This window comes from Rhipicephalus microplus, chromosome 4 (genome assembly GCF_043290135.1).
Source record: "Rhipicephalus microplus isolate Deutch F79 chromosome 4, USDA_Rmic, whole genome shotgun sequence".
NCBI classification, from domain to species: domain Eukaryota; kingdom Metazoa; phylum Arthropoda; class Arachnida; order Ixodida; family Ixodidae; genus Rhipicephalus; species Rhipicephalus microplus.
This window is the reverse complement of record NC_134703.1, coordinates 153283696-153303978: the sequence shown is the minus strand read 5'-3', so window position 1 is coordinate 153303978 and position 20283 is coordinate 153283696. Positions and strand designations below refer to the sequence as shown.

The 20283-nt window shown below is 43.3% G+C and overlaps 1 protein-coding gene across 1 annotated transcript in view; it reads right to left on the bottom strand.

Moving 5' to 3' along the window:
• The window catches only part of E(Pc) (Enhancer of Polycomb), an 81830-nt gene extending 62039 nt beyond the window's left edge, over positions 1-19791 (bottom strand). The window contains exons 1-2 of the mRNA XM_037423518.2: positions 19388-19791; positions 5856-6015 (exon numbers count right to left, since the gene is read on the bottom strand). Coding sequence (XP_037279415.2) covers positions 5856-6015; positions 19388-19540 — 313 coding nt within the window. The 5' untranslated portion in view covers positions 19541-19791. The remainder of the gene's footprint in view (positions 1-5855; positions 6016-19387) is intronic.
• Between the last annotated feature and the right edge of the window lie 492 nt (positions 19792-20283).

Here is a 20283-nt window from a genome sequence, read left to right as displayed (position 1 = left end):
CGGCACAGAAAAGTGAGTCCCAATCAGCCACCTTCACCCACGTCGAAAACATAGGCTGGTACATATAAGATACATGCCAGTGCTTAATTTCACTGTAGTAAACAGATACAAATGATACACTTGTCAGTGGATATCAAATTCGATAAGAAACAGCAGCAATGACACTCGCTTTTAGAAGCGTATTGGCATGGTCTGCGCTAGGTGGGGTCAGCGTGCAGATACATCAGCTGTTCGTGGATTTCACAGCTCAGAGTGCAGCGTTGTTAATGCATTTAGTATCGTACTTCGCAGCGGGCAAGGTGCACGCGATGAGTCAGTATACATGCTATCAGGAGAACAAAAAAAAAAAAAAAAAAAAAGAGCCAGACAGGCCTGCTCTTGCCGCAGAGGTGATATGTGCTCTGAACTGCACTGAAAATTGCACAAGAATAGTTTGGCTCATGTATTGCAGTTCTCTCTTTTTAAATTCTGCCCAGTACTACAGTGATGATGTGTTAAAATGCAAACGGTATATTAGCTGCGCTAGAAGCACGCAACTGTCGTGTAGAATAGCTGATTTCGATTATGCATACTGATATCTTTGTACTTGTGTTTTCGACATGGATGCTCATGCACGCTCTGCGTGCAAATCGGGAAAGAGGAGCAGTGCTGCTGCTGCCTGGAAATTTGGCAGATTCGCGACTGCCACAGCGCGCTTCATCTTGTAAGTTTGAAATATTTTCTTTGAACTGCAGCGGCCTACTTCGCAGCCATCTTCTGACCTCAAAGGAACTTGGGTGAAAAGCGACCTCCTTACGACCGCAATTGCTGCAGCAGTCATATGCCGCCCAGTAACTCGGCATCACGAGTCTACTTCAACCATGCACTAACACAACTAGTGAATGTCGGATGGCGCAAATCTCTAATCAGAAGAAAAGAAGGGTGCAATGGGAAGAAATTCCTTAAAACTGGCAGAACTGATGCTTCTCCAGGCAGCAGATCGCATGCAGAAACAAGGCACAGCCGCAAAGTAAACAAGCTGAGCTGACTGAGCGATGCAGGCGGCTTGGCACGAAGTTGCCCACCAGGCGGCGGCTGGACCCTGACGGTGACGTCACCTTCCCAAGTGTCTATCCCGTGCTCCGCCCCTGTGCCCTCGCGCGTCGTTGGGAGGGGAGCATTTTCTTGTCAAAGTTTGCTGGCTTACAGCGCCGTTGTAGAATCTAACCTTGCGAAAAAAACCTTGGTAGACATGTAAGAGTTCACAGATACCGAATTAAAAACCTCTTGAGTGTTCCTTTAAGGCATAGTATTCAGCACCACACACAAGGAGATGTCTGTCGAGAGGTGAAACATTCAAGCCAATGACACGTGACTACAGTGCACTTCAAATTCTAGGAATTCCAATTAAAGTCAAAATTTCTCCACAGCCCATAGAACGACAAAGCATTCCCACTCCTGGACTGTGTAATTAAGCTCAGAATCTACAAAGCCTCTGTTGGTGAATGAAACTGGCTTCAAAATTTTATCTTGATGTTGCAGCAGTACTACTACAAGGGCAACACTGCTGGCACCTGTTTCAACTACAAATGGTGCATTGAGGCCTGGCAAGCTGTTGCCAGAAGCACTTGAAGAGTCACAAATGACCGTTTCTAATGCTCGTCCACTGCCACTTCTGTTGCCGCTTTAGGAAGTTGGGCAATGGCTTGGCAGTGAGAAAAAATTGTGGTAGAAAGTTTGTGTAATATCAAATGAAACCCAGAAATGCCTGCAGTTTCTTGATGTTGAATGGCACTGGGTACTCAGCCACTACATGCAACTTTAGGTCTGGTTGGCACTCTTTTGGAGAAACATGACCGAGGAAGGTGAGGGACTGCGTGCACTGTTGTACTTTGGCGGGATTGTAAGCCCTGCATTTTCGCTGCATTCTAGAACTTCAGAGGCATGTACAACAAGTTGGTCTTCTATAGTTGGAGAGTACACCAAGACATCATCGAGGAATGCAATGGCTAATTTGTGGCTTAAGCCCTCAAGAACCCTGTCCATTAAAGCCTGGAATGTGGCACTGCCTACATGCACACCTTGTCGCTTGTAGGCAGTTTTTCACAATTCAGACAGTTTTCCGACAATTCTTGTCGAAAAGCTGTGGCAAATGATCAAATGACTGATTTGTGGGGTTCAACGTACCAAAATCACCACATGATTATGAGAGAAACCATAGTGGAGGGCTCTGGATATTTCGACCACCTGGGATTTTAACGAGCACCCAAATGAAACTGTGGCAAAAGTATTCCATGCTTTGAAAGGCCCCGCTGAGTAGTACCACAACTTCATGCTGCAGTCAAGCACTAGGAAAACAACGCAGGGAACCTGGTCCATTGGTGGCATGCCATTGATCAAACAAAAATTATCAACCTTGCTGAGTAACTCTTCTGCCATTTGTGCACCATGCAAACCCTAAATTCTTTCCAGCAGAGTTGAGATGGGAGATGCCGCAGTCACCAGCATTTGCATCAACCTTGCTGAGTAACTCTTCTGCCATTTGTGCACCATCCAAACCCAAAATTCTTTCCAGCAGAGTTGAGATGGGAGATGCCGCAGTCACCAGCATTTGCATGGCCAACGAACAAACAAAGGCCAGTTTACGATCGTTAACCTCTGATGCTCATAATGAATGAGTAACATGAATGCACCCATTAGTGCTTGCCGTGGCTCATATGCAATGCACTAGTATTCAATAGTTAAGCCTTGTGAAGAAAAAGGTGCCCCTCCATCCAGCAGCATTGCCAACATCTGGCTTGCGCAGCCTGTGTTGCGCAGCTTGTGCTGTGCTTCTGGATGGTTCTTAACATTGCGTCTCCATTGACAACTATAATGTCCCCGAACAACCAGTAAACTTCTTCACATTTGGCGGAGTGACAAGGTATATAGGTGAACACTCGTGAGTAAATGGCATTAGGGAAAGTTGGAGGGCATTAGCGAAAGTTAGAGAGGAAGTCTCCGACCTGCTGAAGCAACGTCGACTAGGCAGGCATGGTGTCCAGACTGCACAGCAATTTGCCACCCGACAGAGACTGCACAGTCAAGGTGTGCTGCTTTTTCAATTTGTCATAGCTCTGACACAAGTGAGCAATTTCTGAAACTGATCTCGGATTCCTAGCCAAGAGTATTGGTAATGTGCCATCATCAATGCCTTTTAGGATTTGCTTGATTTTGTCAGCTTTGGGCATGGTGTCGTTGACATGTCTACAAAGGTTGACGAGGTTTTCAATATAGCTTGTGAAGCTTCCTCCGGTCTGCTGTGAGTGGACATGCAAGAGCTGTTCTGCGAGCTGCTTGCGGACAGCCGGTTGACCAAACGCTTCTGAGGAGGATGTCTTGAAGACTGTCTGCGTGGGGATGTGTTGGTGGTTGCTGTATCACAATTCGGCGATGCCAGTGAGACAAACTATGACGTATAGCTCAGCTTGTCGTGGTCATCCCGCTTATCATGCACGCTCACCAGTTCGTAGTGGTCAATTCAGTCCTTCAAGTCAGTCTCATCTGCACCACTGAAGACCTTTGGGTCCCGTGGTCCAAGAAAGCTCGGTGCAGGAAATGGATTCGGGCAAAGGTGCCGGTGGGTTAGCATTGTCAGTCAAGATGGGCGGAAGCATCGAGTTTTGCAGCTCCAGGGTGCAACAATGGGAATGAACAGCACCCTCTCCCAATCGGTTGTTCAAGAACGCTATAGTTGTCAGTGGCGAGACAGCTTGAAAAACCAATAAACCTCTTCATAAGCCATTCCTCTGCCACAGCATAAACTGCCAAAGTCGTCTGCAAATTGTGTCAGCTCCATCCTGGGCAAGCCCCCACTCCTCTGGTTTGCTAGGCCTCACTTGCCCTTCTAGCACCTTCAACATGACACGCTCGGCAAGCGTGCACACCCACACACACAAACGGGTAAAATGTAAAGAGTCGCTGCTCCACTCAGGAAGCGCCACACCTCATTATCAATGGATATCCTCCCAAACTAATGCAATGCTGTACAACCTGTCGTCACAACTTCCATATGCACAGCGGTCAATGAATTATGAGAGGTTTGCTGTCACCGCACTGGTGACAAAATGCTCTAGCATTGGCTCTGAAACTGTGTTGACGCTGACGTAAAACAACACACTAGCTAAACCATTTTGCGTGCCTCTGATATGACGGAAAGGCATCAACCACTGCAGCTAAACTAGCAGGACGCTGAGTCACTGCAATGTGGAACTTCGGTTCCTGCCAGAGGCAAGTTGTCTTTCCATCCACTTTACTTTCTTTACGGTTAGTAATTACTACAAAGCAATTATACAGCACAGCTAACATCTATCCCCTATACCTTTCTTAGCTTCCTTATTACCTGATGGCTTTCATTAAGGTTGTATCAGATTCCCTTTGGTTTATTTGAAGGAATGTGACACATTAGTGGGAATATGTGAACGCTTTCCAACAGTGTCATACTGGGAGAAAAATACTCTGTCCTTGAAGCACAAAAGGCACGCCAAAGCACAGCGGCATTGTTAGGAATGGCTTTTCAACCACACAGTGATCAACTGCCCTGCATCACTGCTTCCGCACCTTGCGCCATACAAATCCAATGGCCAGCACAAGCACTGATGAAAGGCTGATCGTCGAGTCTGTGTCATCCACCAAAAACATTTCATGACTGCCCAGATTGACCGAGACCGAGTTCACCGAGTTCACACAGACCATAGCATTGTATATAGACCAAGCACTTATGCTTATGTCTGCTTTGCTTTTTTTTTTCCGTCATGCTAATCATAATGCTCCAATACATTACACGTTAGAGTGGGAGCTACTGTAACACTGCGGTCATCTGCAGATGTGTCTCTCGCTGAATACAATGAAGTCACAAGCACAAGTGATAGAATTTTCTGTGTATTAAGGCTGAGCTAACATGCACATCAATTGTTCTTGCCTAACTCGCTGGGCTTTCCAATAAATGTAGTCAGGGCCACCTCACTGTCGACCCTGACAGAACGTTAAGATCAGGTAATGAGTGGCAGCTCTTCTCTGTTTCTCGAATATGCTGTGGGTGCTTTGCAAGAATGCTACTTGCACTTATACAAGGGCCGCTTAGCAATGTCGAAATCTCCGCATAGTCGCCTTTTGTGATGCAAACCCTCTTTAATTATCGAAGACTGTGGCACGGGTGCACCTGTACCCATAATGAAATTAGAAAAAATAGCTGGTTGCCAAGGGCACTGATATACACATTATAGAACACGGTAGATGGATGATTAAAACTATGGCAGATATCATGTTTGATGAGCCCTGCTGTGAGAATTGTAACTATGTGTTCGACGATATAAGTAACAGCATTTTATTAAAAAACGAAACAGCCAAACACAATGTCCTCAGGCACAGACACGCGAAAGTATATCACAACACATATTTTCACCTCAAGAACGTGAACCAAGGGTTGCAACAATAAGACCTAGCGCCTTCGGTTGGTGTCCCTTCTTGCTTTTCTCGCTCTCTCACTCGCACATCCACACACACTCACATACACACGGATATTGAGTCTGATGAAGGGAAACCGTAGGGTGCGACTAAAAAAACTAGGTTCTCTATAGGCTCTCCTTGTTTACGTGAACACTAACACAAAGAACTACTCTGACACATATTCAGTCAACAAATCAGGTGCAAATAAGTATACAATCTGAAAGTTTATCATCATCGAACAAAATGGTGAAACATAAAAGTAAGAACCATTTTATATTGACTTCTAGCTAGCACGCAGTGAAATTACACGTGATGGTGTCACAAACAATGCGTTGCCACACAACCCCCCTATCAATCATTGGCGACTCGCAAGTGGAAGGCGAACTTACGTTGCATGTGAATAAGTTGCCTTGAAATCTTGTAATTTGGAGGGTAGAGCTCGTCGAAGAGTTCATCTTCAATGGTGTACACTTCGGGCGTGGGAATGACCAGCTCTCCTGTATGACCAAATGCCTGCTGCGCTGAGATCGCACGCTGTAGATGATGCTCCTGCATGACAGAACAAAGCAAAACTCAGCTCGCGTGCATCATTTACAGCAAAGGAAAGATGGGTCAGGCAAAAGCTAAAATTCAAGCCAAAGTGCAAATTCCCTCTGGCTCCCATTTGTATCTGTCTACCAGGAATTTTCGCACATGGCCAATCCTGATTTTTTCCTCACAACAAAAAACACCGACACCAACATTTCTTTGGAACGACATAGCTTATTTTCGTTTCTCTTTCTAGCTTCTATACTAGCTTCAACACCAGATGTTGATTGAGGTAGGATGCTGGCACACCTCAATAACTCAAATTCACAGTGGCAGCACGAAGAAAGAGCCGCTGCCCAATAACGAGAACTTTTCATGCAACACTCTGGCATCTGCTCAGGTCCATAGATCAAACCTACACTCTCCCATTGAGATCCAAAACACCATCTCTTCAAGCTTTGGTTAGACCAAGTCCCCAAACAAGCCAATCACACCTGCGGATTTCATGACAGAGGTGGCACTAGTAAAAAGCGCGTCACAATAGGCCTCGTGCACTCAGTTGGTGGCGCCACCGCTCTCCTGAGTGTGCAGCAACAGTGCAGCCACTCTGCCCATTTTGTCCTTGTTTCTTTCGCGGCGCACAGCTTGAACTTGTCTTGATGTGCAACAATGACAACATAATACGAGCTCTACCTACTGCAATGCAGTTTCAGACTAATTGGAAACTTTCATAAATGATTCAAACGAAGTAGTTCACTTCGTGATGGCGACTTACACGTTGCTTGTTGTGTTTATTGCGTGAGAGAACTCCACAGTGCCGTCAGTTGTTCGAAAATCTTTGGATTTCCAATCGAATGACGGCACTGAGCAAACGAAGAGCGTGGAGTACGATGTTGGTTTGTGAATCAACTTTTAAAGCAGATAGTCTTTCTTGGAGACCTTCGACACAAAAATTTTAGTCTGTCTGTACATTTGTCTTTTGTCCATTCTTAACGGCATCGGGTACTTGAAACGGTTGACCCCATCCGCAGCGCCCACCACTGTTGCTCAAGATTGAGCGTTCATGCTTGTGCAATTGTCAATTAAAAAGCAATTATTGCGCATGTCCGGGGCACCATAAGAACACGTATATATTCTGCATGTGCATCTTTTACTAGAAAAGGCATACATAAGTAATTTTAAGGACCGTAACGCTTATCACGCTGCACTGACCATGCAACACTTGCACGAAACGAGGAGTGTTTTCCAACGCTTTGCTAAGACGAGACGGTGGTGGCACCTACCTGTCGCTTTGCATTCTACACCTTATCACCTCTGAGATGGGCGCGCACACCAGTCTCAGAGCCACGTGCTTTGTTTTTTAAGAAAACTGCCAGATGGCGCTCATGTCTCTTGTGTGACGTGACTTGATGCGCTCATTCGCCTCCGCTGCACGCTCGAGGCACTCTAACGCAGCTCCTCCAGAATACCACTCACCGTTTTTTTTTTTGCGCAGAACATCAAATAAATGTCTTGTTCACTCTCTCCACACGCAAGACTATCGTCTTTCGGCAACATTTGCAGAAACATGGGAATACAAGGCCAATTTTTTTTTATAAGCAGAGGATAGAAAATACTTGACAAAGCGTGTCTCTTTTGCTACGACCAGCGTGCATTAGCAAAAAGCTGGGATAGTTGAAATGACATATTAGCAGCAATAATGAGACATACACCCCATGGAGTACCGGTCTCTCAAGTTTCCTAACACTGTTAGCGCATGAGTCAATGCACCTGCAAGACTGAATGTCATTGCTGGTGCACGTACAACGTGGGGCTGGCCATATATGTCGACAACCACCAACACACACCCTGTACTGACCTACTATCGATTGCTTGGCAAAAGCCATCGACCAACACTAGACATACGAAAGTGTTTACACTTTGCGGAATCATATTCTTCAGTGTGCAACTGTGTTTTTCAACTAGTTCGTACCACCATAATAAAGCTGATTGAGAGACCACTTAGTTGAACACAGCTAAAACAAGCTAAAACACACATAAGCACAGCTGACAAAGTGGGTACTGCAGATGACTGTTTTGAGTCTCACTGTTTGCCACAAATCTACATTCGGGCTAAAAATACTAGACAACAGGACAATGGGTCGACAGGACAATAGGCCAAATCCCTGGGACACTACGCATTCCGTAATTGAGACCCAAAAGCTGCCTTAGTTGCAGCCGGCCAAGTGGTCATAAAAACTCATTCCATTTTCTTACAACATTCTTAAAAATAAGTATGGATGCCAAACAGTAACACTGAGACCTGACGGCCATGTGTTGTGTCACCCAATCTGCGTGACGTGCTTCCCATTCAGCTCTTATCTCTTCCTTCTTGTTATGGATGAAGGGGTGGCTTTGGAGGCTCTACTATTTAACTGTGCAACCACAGAGTCGCCTATTTTTGCCTGCATAGGGTCTACCGTGTCCCCTTTGAAAAAGTTTAATGGCATCCATCTGTGCTAAGTGGCCAGAGAGCAGCACAGAAAATCGCTCTGTGCCTCCCAGTACTCGCACCCTTTTGGGAGCAAAAGCAAACCACAGTGATTCCCATTACAACCAGCTATAGAAGCTGTGTTTCCAGGCCAGATTACTTTCCAGTCTAAGGAAACTAGTGATTCACAATCTTTTGCAAGTTAATTTTTAGTTTTAGGTGAGGTGAAAGGAAACAACCTACATACCAGATTGACGCTTGTGCACGAGGTCAACGAATTTTAGCCCCAAATGTGTTCCCGCGTGGTGCTCGCCACTTCACGGGCTCAACTCACTTTGCTGATTCTTAGTTTACATCAACAATTGCATGTCATTAACTGTAATGCCTTTACAGCCATAAGCCCCGCCCAAAATGAATGAAAGGACTGTCCTGAATTACTATTGTAGCAATGGCTGTGTTTTAAAAACAATCATTTGAAGCACATGTGCTCAATCGGGTTATTGATCACTGTACAGCAGGCTATTGTGCTCTAGAAGATGTATGACCATCTTCACACAATGGCACAGTCTATGCAATGTCAGCCACACAATGCAACGAATCCAGTTACACCTAATTTGCACAGGGCGCAAGTGGTATGCGAACTCCTGACCATTGCTATATAAAACATTCTTACGTATGCTACAATTTATTTCCCTTTCATTCCTTTTTTTTATCATAACACCGCACTTCCAGCATTTAAATAAACTTTTACAGGCATGTAAAGCCTCTTAAGACATAATGTCTTCCAGTGATCTTCCACGTTATTTTGAATAAGTTTGATTTAAAGAGGCACTAAGGAAATCTAGATCAGTTCACCCTGGTAAACATGTTTTTTGAGCCCATGTTGATATTAATTTAATGGTGAGCATCTGTTTCTTCAAAAGAAACTAAAGTTAAAAGTTTATTTTGTTTAATTGCACACTGGTGTAGCTGTACTAGTACATTAGAGCTAAGTTGCAGATTTTGAAAACATATATGAGCCATGGCAGTGCAGTGCCAATTTCAGAAATTAGTGTTTGGTCTATGGTTCATTCACAATACACCATTAATGATATTGCAATAAAAAATATAATTAACAAGGCCTTAAAGTGCCCGTACACGACCTCCAATATTTTTTCAAGCATTTCAAGTAAACGTGCGCATCGTGTGCAGAGTGCAATCGCAATTATTGATTCTGCACATGGCCCCGCTATGAGCCTATAGCGCACCACAAATTCCAAGAAACAATCCCTCTTCCTTTCTGGGTCTTTCGAGCCTCCGCGTGACGCGCCGAGTCAAATATGCCAAATATGCTGTCGAGCAAGAGCCTACGACTTCCAGTCGGTCTGCAAGCAGCTGTCCGCGCTGCTTGTTGTTCCTCGTGTTGCCCGTGTGCGCGTAACACGTGCGGGGCAGGGGTCTATCGCGTTGGCAATCCTTTGAATGCATGTGTGCAATGCAGATTTCATACCGGCACGATTACGGCAGTGACGGTTCGTCAACAAGCACGTAACTGACGGAGTCGTGGCACCGGAAGTAGATGGTGTTTCAAGCAGCACGTCAGCGATGAAATATGCCATGCGAAATTGGTAGGAGCGCTCAGCAAGAGGACAAAACGGCGTGGGAGAGCGTACCAGCGGAGGGAAGCACAGGAGAGAGCAAAAGGTGTGGTCGTCACGGTTTCGATAATCAAATGCGTCTAACTCCACTATTACTGCACTGTTCCGAAAAATTCTCACAGCTCTGTGTTCGTCATACACTCATGCACAATTTCCCCACAACAACTGAATTTCGACCTCTGAGTAGTTTACGGCAGCCTTTAAAAAGCTGAAAAACTTGTGGAATCTACAGGAACCAGCGTGAGGACTTCAAGGTATTGTTTTCGCAGGCTGGGCAGATAAGAAAATTTCTTACAAATGATTTTTATAAATTACCCCGACTCTTCCAACCGGCTTCCAACAGTTATTGGCAACATCGTGTGTGTGCGTTCCAACACTTGCATCAAAGTTACAGAAACGAGGCACCACTATGTCATCTGCTGTTCCCAAGGCAATGATCGTGCGCGAACATTTCGTTGGTTCAGCGCGCGAATTCCAGTTCGTTCTGGGCATGCTAGTGATAAGTGGCAGGTGGTCTTGCGTTGTGGTTGCACACGATTCCCCGTTGCCCGCACACTCAGGAAACACTCAGAGGTTACGATAACCATCCGCCTTGTTATTATATATTTTTTTAGCTAGCACTGCCAGCTCACTTCACGAAAATGTGTTAATACCGTACCGGCAGAAGAGGGTCTATGTCTGGACATTAGGATTGTGTACTAAGTGAGTACATCACCATATGGAAACATTTCTTATAACGTATGCAGGGCGCACCGTGACCAGACATAGCGCGTCATGCGAAAGAGCGTGCCGTACTCGGCTTAAATTAATTTACCTCAGCCCTGCCACTGCAATTTTAAACTCCGCTATTGCCAGACATATGCACTTTTCATATAGCAATATTAGGACGCTTCAGTTATCCCGCAAACTTTTCAGCAATAGCATTTTATCGATCACGGTCCAACAAACTTGAGCGGCCTGTACAGGTGGTGCCATCTGACAGTGGAATGCACAACCAGCAATGGTCATTCCTCTTCGGCGCCCAAATCATACCTCCACATGCGCCCAAATCACAGCTGTCATTTTGCAACAGCTGCGACGAGCTTGTGCACATACCACAGTCAGTAACACACATGGTGCGGCTGTTGCGATGGGGCCACCACAGAATAAAGGGGTCACCTTTCCCTGAGCATCTGCTCTTCGTCGCTATTGCTGGCAGTTTCATACTCCACCCTCGCAACACCGGCAGGCCTTGCACAGTTTCTGGTTAATACGGTTTTTACCATCGCTTACGTCACATGAAGATAGTACTGCGGTTAGGTATCGGTGTTGGTGTTGCACTTTCTTGCTTATTAAAAATTATTCTAAACTTTTCCAGTGTTTCTCCTATCAGGCCCGTGACAGAAGCGCCTGGGGAACATAAAAGCACCATTATTTTGACAAAGTCAAAATATCGCCAGAGTTGGCCTTTAAAAGAATGCCGCCACAATCACAGTGCTGACACTCACTCAATGTAGTATACAAGACAACAAGTCAATGCATGCCTTATTTCCACAACTGGGCTTCTCGCAATGAGGCCTCTTCAAGTATCGAGCAGTGCAAAGCAAGTGTGAAGCACATATCTTGCAGCCCTTACGCAAAGGCAAGTAAGCTAAGCTACTACAAAAATGGCAGTTATTACAAGGACTTAAAGCTATACTGAGAAGCTTCTTAAACAGATGTGAACATGAGCGTTACACGCTACGACCGAGGTGTCATATGATAATAAAAAGTCATGTATGCACCTGCACACATGCTGAATGTGGATTGCTAAATAAAATTTGGAGGACAGACACCTTAGCCTTTATACCGTTAGAAAAGGTGGCAAGGCAGAAAACAAGTAAGAACCGAACACAGGTGACAACACCTAACCTCACGAAGTCTGTGCACCAGCTATGAGTGCTACTTTTAAAACATCATGCTGAAGATAGTTGATAGATGATCGCTAAAAAAAAGGATTATGCAGCTTTCTCAACACACAAAAACTCAACCTAAGGAGCTGTGAAAATGCATGTTCAGCAAGACTGGCGCAACAGTGTGCAAATTATCTGAGTGTGACATACCTAGGAAAAACTAAGAAACTTAATTTTTCCACTTTCTCCCACATCATCTAATTTTCTTTTCTATCATATAAATAGAAATCATTTCAACAGAGCAACAAATTGAGCTACTGGGTGGCTGCTCATACTTTTTGCACACTAAAGACAATAGCAGAGGAGAGAGAAAGAGAGAGCAATAATAAAGGTTTACTATTTGCTTTTAGTGGGGTGTCATAACATAATAGTTTAACGTAATAATCAGATGGATGGATGGAAACTGTGAGAGAAAAGGAAGAAAAAGATTGCAAGGCAAGGAAAACTAACAAAGCTGATTTCACTGTGAATCCTTTATTCAGAACATGTAACACAGGCTAGCGAGGATTGCTGAAATGAAATTTCTCCTAATCCGCATGGATCTTCACTCTTTTTTTTCTTCTTTTTCTTTTGTGGACAAGAAAACTGAAACAACAGTGCATCAAAGTGCACGAAGCTCTAGCATACTCAAGATACTAACAGATAATCTCTCAAGTACCAAGCTGCACAAGACAATGCACACCATTCATTGTCACTGAGTCTAAGTTCATGGTCTTGTCTTTAGTACAATGTATAGGAACAAACTGTGTAGTCTTGAAGGAATACATGAAACTAGTGTGCTTTAGAGAATAAATAAAGAAGAATGCTGGCCAGGCAAGAAAATTTAGGTACATTTTGGCCCACTCAACGAGACCCTCATTCACAATCGCAATCAAGCATTGCCTATTAAGTGTCACTCCCACTAGGATAGCTGTGTCCATGAGTTCAGTATGAGTGAGTGTGCTGGATGTCCAACAGCAACATCATTCCCAGTCGTGAACCACAAATAAAACACACAACACGACACCAGTTCGGTACTAAGCCCTACGACCAGCCCTACTTTTGCACCATTAGTTTTGTTGGTAAGTTGCCCGTAAAGGCAAAACACATTGCGGACTACTCCTAGGAAATGATATCTGCTCCTGCTGTAAAAATATGCAATTAACACCTAAGCCTGCCAGTTAAATGTTTATTGAAGTAGTGTGATACAGCATGCCTTCAATACACTATATCAACAGTACCAAACTTAAGTTCTATGCTGCCTTAGTCTTTCTTGCTGGCAAGAAAACTGAAGCGGAAGCACATCAAAGTGAAGGCCACACGAGCACACTCCTTGAGATACCAACACGTAATCTGCTTGATACCAAGAAGCAAAGACTGTGATGCACTCCCCGTTGTGCAAGAGTCAAAAACTAAGATACCATGGCAGCGCCACACAAACACCGTTGAAAAGCAATGAATCTTTGCATGTCTTGGCCTGAGCACCAATATGATGCAAGGCATTGTGTTGTTGAGCGGAGTTTAACTGCAATAATCGCGATACAAAAGCTTTTTGCTATTTATTTTTACGTGTTCTTTGTATAGTTGTATCCTCACATACTCGTGGCTGTGTATATAATAAATCAGGTGCGTGATTATCCCCACGAGATGCGCCCCAGCATATTCCTGTACTTTGTATGTCTAGAAGTAGCAGGGTGCTTTTTTTATTTTTACTAGTAATAGCAATATTGCACCAGCACAAGTTGGTACACGGTTCTCTTTCTCAGCTTCTTTTTTGTGTTTGTGTATGTGAGAGGTAATTTCATTAGTGCTAAGAAAGCACTATATAGAACTCCTGCCAGCTGTCTAAGAAAAGAATGAACCCCAACACACACACACGTGTGCGTGTTTCTGGGATTTCTTTTTCACTCTTCCACAACTACTATTACTACTATCAAAAATGACTTAAAAATGCTCAAACTTCCAATTTGCAATATTTCTGTGTTCACAGATCATTGGCCAAATGCCAAGGAAGCCCAGCGTACAGTAGATATTCACTTGCAATTACTCAGCTTGTGACTAACTCACAATCTATATCACTCTATGTGACTTGAAACTGCCAAAAGCTTTTTATATAATGCAGTTAAAAACAGCACATGTGACACACTATGTTTTACAATTTAACGAGTGCTATATTTCACTGGCAATGTAGCTGCCAAATCAAATAACATGACAAACAGACATTTAAATGTACGTAACACCTATTAGAAAATACTAGATGAATACTAATCCAATAACACATGACAACTGCAGGCTTTTGAAAATATTACAACTTCAAGAATATTTAAAGCACAAATATCGTGGCTTGTCCCAAGTAGTATTTGCCCGTCTCCCTTCATATTCACAGGCAACATCTGTTACCCGTGCTAGGTGTATTTCTTACTATGAAAACAACCGATGATTTAATTACAAGCAGCTGAAAATGATGAAAACCCTTTATGTACTCCAACACCACCGAGCTGCATTTTAAACAAGCCTAACATCTATTTTTCTTTCCCACACAAGCTTATAAATTTTAGAAATAAATATATCTAATAATTGCTCTCGTGAGCCCGTTTTTCATATCACAGCTTGGCACAACCTAAGAAAGTATTTTAATGTACCCGCCCACATAATGTACCCGCCCACATAAGGTGCGCCTGCTACTAATTGCGTCTGCTACAGTCTTGCTCACTCACACACAGTGATGTTCTCCGACAATGGAGACACTAATCGTCCGGCTTCTAAGGTCAGTGCAGAGAGTGCACTCATTGGTGCATGCTTGTGAGCATCTGCCTTTGAAGTAGAAATGCTGCTTCCTGTTAGAGTTCCCGCTAGAGTTGCACTAGATAATACACTATTCCTTAGCAATGTTCTCCCTCCTCTTTTTTTTTCTAAATTTACATTTTTTAAAAAATGTGTTTCATGTCTAAAAACAGGACCTTAGTCCATTGACTGATGCTGTGGTAGTGGGCTTCTGGTTAGTGTTGATCAACTTGGTTTTATAAACGCGCCCCTGAAACTTAACACATGAGCGTCAACTCTCCGTGTCTATCGATATGCACCCCACTGCAGTCACGCTTGGCAGTGCAGTTCTATTGCGCTTAGAGGTGCGACCACATTGCCATCAAACCACTGTGAGAAGTTTTTTTTTTTTTTTTTTTTGCGTAAGCTGTCCCTTTAAGCCGTCGCACCTTTCCCTGCTACTTTCCTGAAAGAAGCAATGCCTAAGGCATGAGACAGCATTTCGAAGCCACTTCAAGAGGGTTGACAAATACAGGAATACCCTAACAGATTCATCAGAACAATTGTTGGGCCATTTGGAACATAAGCCTTAGTTGCCTTTCCCCATGCTATCCTTTTTCGCTCTTTGCAAGTGGTCCAAAAAACGTTGCACCCACAACACCGACAAAATCAGCTGGCTACGATTCATGTGTGACAATGTAGTGGAGAAAAATCAAGTGATAGGCATCTTTGAAAAATCCAGGATGTGGTACTAATTGTAGCGAAACTGTACATACTTTGCCAGGAGCATGTGCACGGTAAATTACCTCATATAGTTTTTTCTTAATTTTTTCTCCCTAGCTAAAAGCTTTCAATACTATTGCTCCTATTATAAGAGAAAAAAACTAATAATAGGTTGGCTATCAGTGAGAGAATTATGGCTCTATATCTTTTTTTTTTTCAGATTCACACCTCAACAAGGAAGCAATGACATCAACTGAATGATAAAGATTACACAGAATCTCTCTGTACTTGGGTGATTATTTTGTGCACCTTCAGTTTAGGCCTAAGCTTCAAAGGCACATGGCTTTGAAAAATTGACTAGCATAGAATATATTCTGTTACACCATCCTTCGGGTCTAAATGAAAAACTGTGCTTGGTTTACCCATCTTCTCGAATATGCCAAGCCTCCAGCCAAGACAAGATGTGTCATGTCAGTTTTTCTTTACAAGCCTTGCTTAAATTGGTCGTTACCCCCATCAGGGCATTTCTAAATGCCGTTTCCCAGGACTTATTCACAACTTTCTCACTATAACTAATCCAATTTATGCAATGTAAATAAAATATTGTTCAACTATGCATAACTGCAGGTAAATTGAACCCAGAATATACAATCAGTTGTTTCGATAAAAGCAGCATCACTAAAAATTCACAAGAGCTTTGAAAGTCTTCTGTGAAAGTTTTGTGCAGCTGCTAACTCATTCGTGAGGACCAAGCAGGCATACTTCAAGCATGACTTGAAGGCATTGTCTTCGTAAAGCAGCAGTCATTTCATCAAGTACACTTTGCAAGAAACGACAGTAGAGCCATAGACAGCATAAAAGATTTTTAAGAACATAAGGAAGGGGCAATAGAACTAACTTTTTATTTTTTTTTTCAAGAACTGTGTGTTGCTCACTCCTTAATGAAACAGACAATAAAAAGATAGAGTGGAAACGTGCATAGACACATTAGGATGAAATCACTCGTTAAAATTGCACTTCCCAGAATGTACTGAAAGATCAAAAAAAAAAAAAAAAAAAGGAAGGTCACATCATACTTGTAAGCAAGAAGGAGAAAGCCACATTATACAGCATTGCTGAATGTTAGTGGAATGCATTGTTAAAAAGATTGTTACGTAGTATAAAATTACCATGATGAGCATGAATGACTTATACTACACGAAACCTAACACATAGAAAACAGTGGCAATGCACACTGTAAAGATCCGTTTCACAACTTTTAGAGTAGTTTCGTTTTTTGTCTAGTCAAGAACACCACACACGGTTTCAGTTTCAGGCACCACCACTCAAAAACCAGCAAGCGTTTTGACCTGCTCAGTCATGATATCTTGTAACAAGTTTCATGACATGGCTGCAGTAGCTGTGAATAACCATTTCATCTGCCATGCAAAGATCGGAATGAATGTATGAGTAGAATTGGGGCACAAAATGTACAAACGCATTTAGCAGCCACTTTCATTTTGGTAATGTCCATGTCGAAAACTTCACCTTATAGACTAACTTAAACATGCTCTACTAAAGAAATTATGTCCTATATGTGCGTATTAAAATAGAACCATTAATAAAAACTGTTAGTTATTTCACCGTTACAGCCGAGGTGCAGCTGTAACATTGGAACAAATAAAAGTTTTTCATGTTTATTGTCTGGGTACACTGACAACTGCCTCATAATAAATGCGCTATGTTGTAATGGAGCCATTCTCCTCAGCAGTGACATTAAATGTTTTTTGCCAACACGCACATATATCACGTTTACACTGTTGTATGCTGTAGTGACCAATTGCCAAGGCACTTCAGCTGTTGGCAGACAGTGAACTAAGAAAGAAAGAAAAGAAAGAGCGTCCTAATGGAGTGATCGTTATGTCAGTACTGCCATGCAAGCTACTATTCCAGTCTTTTCAGACAAATTATTCTTTTGTCGAGTAGAACAATCACCGAAGAATACATTGCTTGAAAGAATAAACCCTTGATATAAGCCCACTGCTATTGTATATCCCTTTCTAGGGTCCCATACTGTTTTCTGCTCAAGCCGCAAACAAGCTATCCTAAATGTAAATGCTTCCGATCTGACATCATATGAGGCCGCCAAACCAAAATTATATTAGCGTGTACTACAAGGGCGAGTTAGTGCTGAGAGCCGGTTAATATAGAAAGCACAAAGAAACAATAATCAATGGCTAACCCTTAAGATCTGCTAAGTACAAGCATAACAATCCTACCTTCACGTTTCCAAAGAATGCACTATTGCATAGTTATTATAAGCAGGGTGCTTTTATGTGTGCACAATCCCAAGTGAGCATGATGTTTGAATAATCGACAAAGTTTTTGAGTATTCCACACCACATTATGTGGATACAGTTCCAGGTGAGGGCAGGTCAAAAACTTAGCAACATGCATCCATTTTCTATGACAACTGTATTTTTCGTGATATTAATTTAAATTGTTTGCCGCAAATTTTAGATGTAGCTTTTTTTTTCTTTCATGTTGCTATATGACAAAAATGTGCCAGCTAAAGAACATCAAGCTGTGTGCGGGATTTGAAAAAGACCATGTTAAAAATCCGGTTAACACTTTCAAGCATTACATTCAATAATAACACACCTAATCCAAGTCCTAATTTTGAACTTCAGTGAATTAACGCAAAATGCACGCCATATGCATTACGCGTACAGTCTAATTTGTGTGAAATGTTGGTTTCTGCTCATAGATTCAAATACAGAATCATCTGAATACAAATTTTAGAAACTACCACCATAAAACATTTTTTTAAAACTAAATACATTACGCAAGAAGTCCGAAGAAAATACTTCCACAGGCTATCACATCTTTACAAACACTATAAATACTAACTGCCACTCAAAAATTAGCACACACACACACAAAATATCGAAATGCTCATTCTGCAAATATCGGTGAATTTGCGGAAAGTACACGATAAATCAATCAGCCGCAGTGCTACGGGAAAGCCCAAAACGGCAGTTTACACATGATAAAAACAAATTCTGCAAGAAAACCTACGCAGGAGTTTCGGTTACGTTAGCACAGCGAGTGGCCTCGCAAAATACGCGCGAAGAAACAAGCGGCCACCACATGCCCGCACTGTTTACATAAGTAAACATCAAACGAAGTTCTGCGAGGTCGCTTTCAAACGCACACTTTGTTGTACTAGCAGTCATTACATCAAAGGTACGAATGACAAAATGCTGACTACCTACTTTTTTAATCAAAGAAGCGCCTACGAAAACATGTAAACAAACCCGCTAATGAAGCCGACCGCTATCGTTAACGATGTCGTAAAAATGATTGAGTGTCGGTATAATGGCGCGGAATGCGGTTGATTCACTAAAATTGCAGCATTAAACACCGACGATTTTCGAGTGATTCGCGCGAACACAACAATAAACTAGTAAGCTCGCAACCCGTTCAATTTGGATAGCGCGCGCCTAAACTAATCCGACAGCCACGAAAACGTCATCGGCGAAGGGATCGCGATGTTCCCGTGGTACCGAATGAGCCAGCACGGCACAGGTCAAGAATAAGCACAACTAATCGTTTATTCAAAGCACCGCATCCAACCCAGAACCACATGTCACACACCCGCGCTCGTCGGCCGGTGGAGAGGCACTGTTTACACGCTACGCGAGCGCCAACGGCAAACAACAAACTGCGCGAACGATCGGTTCCACAGTCGCGGCGGGTCCCCAATAATTCTCAACGCACAACATCAACGATGCAACGGCATCCAGCGCGAAACGTGCAGACCAAAACACCGGGGAGCGATTTAACCACCCGCCATTGCATGTCAGCGGCCAATCACAATTCAGAGTAGATTCTTTGTGAAATGTACTCACACATTCTTCCTCTTTTTCCATTCCCGTAGGCATCTGAGGCACTGCTCTGTTGATCGCAGCGAAATCCGGGAGATCGGGGATTTCTTCTGACCGGAATATGGGCATGGGCTTGGAGGCGTCGAGCGCCCGAGCTCGGAACGAAAGCTTGCTCATCCCGCCGAGTGGTTCTTAGTCCTCGTACGAGCACCACGAGGCCACGCGATTGCAAGGCAGATAGCACTCCAAAAAACCCGCCTAGACGGGTTTTTGTGGTTCAATTAGAAAGAGTAGAGTTTCTAAATTTAGTCCATGGTGAAGCTGGGTATCTCACCTCCCTGACGAATGCATAATAAGCGCTTTACTCGAAGGTATAGAGGAAATTTTTCAAAGACCATCATGGCGGTCGTCAGCCATGCAATCCCATCAACCTCCTCGAAGTTGACGATGCACCTAGTGACATCTGTTACGCGCGACGGAAACTACGAAAGTGTTGTTTTTAACGAACTTTCAAACTTTGCCCCAGCTTTTTCGAAATTTCGCTCGCAAAAGAACCTAATTATCAACTCGTAACTTTTCAACTAGCTCTTATTAGATTTTTCGGTGCTCAAATTATCTTGTCATTGCTTTTATTTACCTGGAAAACTTGGCCTACGATGAGTGTTGCGCACGAAGTGGGTTGTTTACGACAGTTTGAATTGCGTATTCGCAATCGTAAAACGTACGCAGTGCATTTGTCAGGCATAATTTCAATGAAAATATTTATCGCAATTACAAATGCACCTCTCGGTGCTTCTGATACATGTTCTTGAGTGTTTTTCTTTTTAGCTCGGGACCACGCGACCGCGCCCGCCCGCACTTTCGAGCGCATTTCAACGCGCTTCGGCAGTGGCGCCATCTCTGAAATCATGTGCAAAGCA